This window comes from Sinocyclocheilus grahami, unplaced genomic scaffold (assembly GCF_001515645.1).
Source record: "Sinocyclocheilus grahami isolate Dianchi unplaced genomic scaffold, SAMN03320097.WGS_v1.1 scaffold409.1, whole genome shotgun sequence".
NCBI lineage: Eukaryota > Metazoa > Chordata > Actinopteri > Cypriniformes > Cyprinidae > Sinocyclocheilus > Sinocyclocheilus grahami.
Window position 1 is genome coordinate 1,008,205 of NW_015505588.1, and position 6,826 is coordinate 1,015,030.

General features: G+C 34.9%; 1 protein-coding gene across 1 annotated transcript in view; it reads right to left on the bottom strand.

The window, feature by feature from the left end:
- Nucleotides 1-5,185, bottom strand: part of sfxn5b (sideroflexin 5b) — a 6,048-nt gene extending 863 nt beyond the window's left edge. Inside the window, exons 1-11 of the mRNA XM_016232256.1 lie at nt 5,072-5,185; nt 4,800-4,877; nt 4,693-4,719; nt 4,562-4,616; nt 3,655-3,680; nt 3,340-3,393; nt 3,012-3,068; nt 2,686-2,751; nt 2,385-2,475; nt 338-453; nt 70-155 (exon numbers count right to left, since the gene is read on the bottom strand). Of these exons, the coding sequence (XP_016087742.1) occupies nt 70-155; nt 338-453; nt 2,385-2,475; nt 2,686-2,751; nt 3,012-3,068; nt 3,340-3,393; nt 3,655-3,680; nt 4,562-4,616; nt 4,693-4,719; nt 4,800-4,877; nt 5,072-5,185 (770 nt within the window). The remainder of the gene's footprint in view (nt 1-69; nt 156-337; nt 454-2,384; nt 2,476-2,685; nt 2,752-3,011; nt 3,069-3,339; nt 3,394-3,654; nt 3,681-4,561; nt 4,617-4,692; nt 4,720-4,799; nt 4,878-5,071) is intronic.
- Nucleotides 5,186-6,826: the final 1,641 nt, after the last annotated feature.

Sequence of the window (6,826 nt, forward strand, 5' to 3'; positions counted from 1 at the left end):
TAAATAACAATTAAATATTCCCATTCAGAAATTAATTTAAATGCAAGTGAAGAAAAAGTAACTCCATACTTTTCCAAGAAGGCCATTATGATTGGTGGAAGGACAAAGATTGGCAGTGGTAGGGCTACTCGCGTTAGTGCTGTTTCTATCAGTGCCTGAAAGAAAAAAATATATACTTTTGAAAATATATAAAAATATATAACAGTGCAACATGGCTAGTAAGAATACAATTTTGCACTGATTTAAAAATAAAACACTTAACAAAAAACATTTTAGGCAAAAAAAGCTATCAACAAATTGAAGTGGAGAGTCCCAACTGAATAACTAACATACGCACATGTTTGGCAGCTATCCGTGAGGATCCCACTACATTCCCGTTGCTGTCTAACACATCTATTCCCTCAGACAGCTCATTGTGTCTCATCAGAGCTACGTTACAGATGTTCGCACTGGCTGAGAAGTAAAACATACAAACATATCTTAATGATGACCATCCATGCTAAACAAAACATGACATCCAGTTTCTGTGAAAGGTCATTTGTGAATCTGGACCAATTTTTCGAAATTGAGACTTATGCATCATCTGAAAGCTGAATAAATAAGCTTTACGTTGATGTATTGTTTGTTAGGATAGGACAATATTTGGCCGAGATACAACTATTTGAAAATCTGGAATATGAGGGTGCAAAAATCTAAATATTAAGAAAATCGCCTTTAAAGTTGTTCAAATGAAGTTCTTAGCAATGCATATTACTAATCAAAAATGACGTTTTGATATATTTATGGTAGGAAATTTACAAAATATCTTCATGGAACATGATCTTTACTTAATATCCTAATGATTTTTGGCATAAAAGAAAAATTGATAATTTTGACCCATACAATGTTTTGTTGGCTATTGCTACAAATATACCCCAGCGACCTAAGACTGGTTTTGTGCTCAAGGGACACATTTGTTCATCAACATAGATTCCACCACATGGATAGGTAAAAAAATAAAAATAGCCTGATACAATATTCATTTGATGTGTCTAAGAATTCCCAGTTGAATCTGCAATTTACTCGTTTCTAGTTGTTTTTCAGAAATTTTTACCACAGTAATAGACCCCACCCCTTTGACAGCTTTATTTGGGGTTCGTCCAGAACATGTTTAACTAACAGCTTTAGAGATTAATAATATTACACTTTGCACATCTCCTCCAACCTATCGTCAATGGGTTTTTGACTTACTTTTTGCCCTCAAACTTGAAAATATAACATTTGAATGAAACCCGATCTTTTCATAAAATCTTGGAGCCCCTTTTTAAATTACTTTAAGGAGACAGGGTCTGGATAAAGTTTTTTCCTCCCTTTGTTTATTTTGATGTTTAATGTATAAGCATATATTGCTGTGATTATATGTGGGCATTTACTACATTTTTAATTCTTTTTTTTTTTTTTCACTTTCCTAATTTTGTAACAATTGAATGCTCGTATTGTACCTTGAGATGTTTATTTGTTTTTTAGTAATAAAACATTTATTAAAATAAAACATAGCTGTTCTAATAATCCTGGATAAATATGCATCACGGTTTCTACTAAAATATCAAGCAGCACAACTGTATTTAACATTGCCTTTAATAAGAAATGTTGCTTGAGCATCAAATCAGCAGATTAGAATGATTTCTGAAGGACCATGTGACAGTAAAGTAATGGCTGCTGAAAATAATTACAGGAAAAAATTACACTTTAAAATAAATGTGACCCAGGACCACAAAATCTCTTAAGTCTTAAGTGTCAATTTTTCGAAATTGAGATTTATGAATCATCTGAAAGCTGAACAGATAAGCTTTCAATTGATGTATTGTTTGTTAGGATAGGACGATATTTGACCGAAATACAACTATTTGAAAATCTGGAATCTGAGGGTGCAAAAATCTAAATATTAAGAAAATCGCCTTGAAAGTTGTCCAAATGAAGTTCTTAGCAATGCATATTACTAATCAAAAATGACGTTTTGATATATTTATGGTAGGAAATTTACAAAATATCTTCATGGAACATGATCTTTACTTAATATCCTAATGATTTTTTGCATAAAAGAAAAATCGATAATTTTGACCTATACAATGTTTTTTTGGCTATTGCTACAAATATCCCCATGCGACTTAAGACTGGTTTTGTGCTCCAGGGTCAATTAAATTGAATTAAATTGTAATAATATTTCACAATATTACTATTTTGCTGTATGACTGATCAAATAAATCAAAATATTACTGACCCCAAACTTATGAACAGTATTTTATGTGTTATGCTTCCATACTGACATCAGGGGGAGCTTCGTGCAATGCAGAAGAGTGTAAGACTGCGGAGTCGAGCGAAATGCTGTCTGTGTAAGGACATACCTACAGCAGGGAAAGGGATAAACCTCTGTATCAACAGCCTGGTGGCAGGGTTATATTTGCTGGATTTCTCGAGAAGTACATTCAGTCCCACCTACAGTAAGATCGAATATTACAGGAGAATTTAAATGACATTAACAAGTGAAACATCACTTAAGAGGTTATAGTACTATATAAGAACACTAAGGAGTATTAACCATTTTATAATCATAAATAAATATTCTTTTCATATCAAACATTAAACATTTTAATAATAAATCTCACAAAATGAATCTCAAACAAAACTTGCTCATCACTGACTTACTGCAATAGAAACAGCGCTGGTGACGGCTCCCACATATCCCTGAATAAACTTTGAGGTTGGTGTTGGCTAAAGATCAAATCGGGGGGAAAACAATCATCAACATCCAGGTGTAGCAAATGTACCACTTGTGCGTTGTGCATCGAAAAAACATGAGGTTGTGAACCGCAGTCAGATGCAGAGCAGACGTCTGGCCCTCAGGACACAATAATGATCATTCAAATGGAATCAAGAAGAGGAAACGCTTCACTGAATGACCATCTGCAGCCGCAATGCAATAGTTCAACCTCAAAAACTTGACCTGAATTGAAGAGCATTTCAGACCGTACCTTTGTGGCATTGCGATTGGCGTAGTTCACACAAGCATTGTGACTCTGGTTGAGCCACTGTAGAAGAGAAATTCTCAATTAGCCCGACAGTCACTTGAATTATTGGTTGATTATTCTTGAATTACTCTGTCAAATTTTGACTGATTTGATTTTCTATGAAGTCAGCTTCTGGTAATAGGCAAATATATAGGAAATCGAATGAATTAGGAATACTTTAGTCTAATTACGTATTTCTAACTGTGAAACAGTGGCTGTTGGGATACTGATGAAGCAGCGTTTAGGCTTCCTGGTACTGAGGTGCTCAAATGATGGGAACAAGCCACTTTACCTGCCAGAGCACAGTAGAGGCCAAAGTCTGGTTTGGAAGGAGAAGACCAACAACCTGCAAGAAAATCAACTTCTGATAACAATTTATCTAGTAAGCTGGGCATACAGCAACACGCTGGTTAATCATTTACACCTATCTCTAGAAACAAAGGTTTATTACAATGCAGATTTCAACAGCTCTCATGCTTAGAAGATGTGGATGTGTCAACACTGCATGCAGAATGACTGGCAAGGCTTCCTTCTCTCATATTTGCTCTGTCTGTGTGGTCTTTGTTTCACTCTTTGATCTTTATTTATAAGCAAACAGAAGACTTACGATTGGCGTTCCAAACGGCACATAGCCTGTGAAATGCATCCAGATAAAAGAAAGAGCAACAACAAATTAGAACTCAGAAATGAATCAGAACGCAGTAAAAATAACCTCTATGGCTCTCCTCACCTCATTTGCATTTGTTTGAATATTTACAGTGTTGTGTTAGTATGGTGCAATTCTATTATTAATTTCATGGCATGACCAAACTACTGCACACATGCAGAACTAATCACTGTTTTGGGGTGTACACATCCAAAATAACATCTATAATATCATTTTGCAGAAGTCTTCATTCCAGTTAAACTAACAAATAACAACAGAAAAGAGAAGATATAGTTTCTATATAATTACAATGTTTTAAAAAGAAGCCTCTTATGCTGACCAAGGCTGCATTTATTTGATAAAATAACAATTAATTTGATAAAATTGTAAAAACAGTAAAATTATGAAATATTAATTTAATGTAAAATATTGTTTTTCTGTTTTAACTTATTTAAAATATATTGTAAGATTTTGTAATGTTTCAAAATATTTTAAAATGTAATTTATTCTTAATTTATTATTTATTCTGAATTTTCAGCAGCCATTACAGTCTTCAGTGTCACGTGATCCTTCAGAAATCATTCTAATATGCTTATTCGCTGCTAACACTGGGAAAGAAACATTTGTGCTGCTTAATATTTTGTTGAAACTGTGATACATTTTTACAGGATTCTTTCTTCAAAAGAACTGCATTCATTTACAATATGATATTTTGTAACAATGTAAGTCTTTACTGACACTTGATCAGTTTAATGTATCCTTATATATATATGAAAGGATCCTGAATAACATGTATGCATTTCTATTTTTTTTATACAGTGATCATTTTATATTATTTAAATGCTTCTAACCCTCTCTATGCTCTTACCTGACATGCGGAAAGGCATGAAGAGTTTTTCACCGGTATCGGGGTGAATGATGGCCTGAAAAGAGATGAGTCAGTGACTGTAATTCCAACCATCATTTAAAGTGACAGTGAACAACGACCAGAAGACTGACCTGCTTCACCTTCTGAGCCTCCCAGAGCTGAACACAGAGCACAAGTCACTATAAAGCACTTCACCACATATACTACATAAGTATCCATCAAAATGTCCGAGATTCACCTGGTGATCTGTAATTCCTGGAGGAAGATTCCTTTGTTTAAAATCATCCAGGAGTTTGATACATTCTTTTAAACGACTCTATAAAAATAAAACAGAAATCCAAAAGTATACAATATAGAACTGATCCAGAATTTTTAATTAGTTGGTAAGAATCAGCATACATTCTTTATGGATTTGACTTAATTACAGTATATAAAGATCATTACAGGGTAAGAAGCAATGCAACTCACTGATTAATTTAACATAACATAACACAGACAAGATTTCCATACCTCCGTCACAAACAAAGTGGAAGGATCGATGATATCAATGAAATGTCTCAACCTGCCAAGAAATGTCAAAAAGAATGAATCATTCAGAACTGATGAATTAACTCCAAATATCATCCATGTGCATATATAACAGAGCCATAACCACAGATATTGTGAGGGGTATTCAGACAAATATTCAGATTAGCTGTTTTTCAATGGATGATTCTTAAAATATTAAATGTGTTCCACCCCCAGTCCTAAATATGAGGATTATGTAATAAAAAAGGTAACTGAAGGAGCAGAAAACATCTACCCAAGCAGTTAAAAATACTATCTCTTGAATAATTTAAAAATAGCCAATCTTGAATAATCACATTGAGGAGATGTTGTTGTTTTTATGATTCACAATCAACTATCATATATGAATAATAACAATATCAGACAAATAAATGTTGTTGAGTGATGTTAGTTTGGTTTAAAATAAACATTAAAATTCCCCCTTAGTTGCTCTTAAAATAGTATAGGCTTTTAACACGGTGCCAATCAAGCCTACACTCAGGACATAACTACATTTAGGGAATATTGTGACAATATGTTTGTTCCACCAGAGACAATTAACTAAGAATGAAAATGAGTTTCCTCTATCCCCATAGTAATTGTTAAAGATCAAATTTGCATTACTGTGGCATACTCAAATGAACAAAAGTCACACGTAACTTTATCTTTGAAAACAGAACAAAAACAATGGTATGAAACACAATCAGAATGAATATCAGAGAAAATCACTAAACATGATGAAGTTACAATGCAGTAAAACAAACAACAGATCTTCCATCGTTTTTGTGGTTTAGAAAGCTTAGGCATTTGCATATCACTAAACTTGCTACTTTAGCAATCATCTAAGTATGCTGCAGTGCTAAGGCTTCATGGATATATTTTGTGTAGCATATATTAACTCAAGCTACAGCTTAGCAGGTTGTATTGCATAGCTTACATGTTTGCAGAGACAATTTTCTGCTTTTGTGCGAGTGCTTGATGGAAGTGAGCATGCACTAATATCAGCGGTTCTATGAGGCAAAGCTGACTGGCTCAAGCACAATGGTTTTGCATAATGTGCATTAAAGGCAGGGTAAGCAATTTCTGGTAGCCAATGTTGATATTTCAAATCACCAACACAAACACGCCCCTACCCCAAAAGGGTCTTGCCCCTATTTTGATAGCTCCGCCCCACATATACGTACACAACCCAGGCAACGATTAGTTCTGTGAAACAAAGCAAAACCAATGTTACACCGTATCTACACCGGACGTGAGCGGCGCGGCGCAACAAATCCCAGACAGAAAACTGCTTCTATTTATGACGTGCTGACACAAATTTCAAATGGTTTTCAACGGTCGTTTGATCGCGTCCAGTGTAGGCAGATTTTAGCTGTTGTAGACACGGTGTTACTCATCTATTGAGAACAAAACAAAGCAACCTCAGTGTCCGATCGCAGGCCTCCGCTCCTTGAGTTCTCTCCAGCGCTGGAAAGCTGATCCGATATTTACACGGGTCCTACTTCTTGCCTTACCGTTCCGCAGACGTTTTCCTCTTTTGTTTTTTTATCCGCCATCTCTATCTTTCTGTCACTCGGCTAGTGTCCGTCTCCTCCATATCACGAGTAGACACGCCCCTTATTGCTGATTGGCTACAAGTTTGTTTTGCTTTTCGGCCCGAACCAGTTTTCTGAAGTGTTTTTGAAAAATTACATACCCTACCTTTAAGGGCGTTTAAAG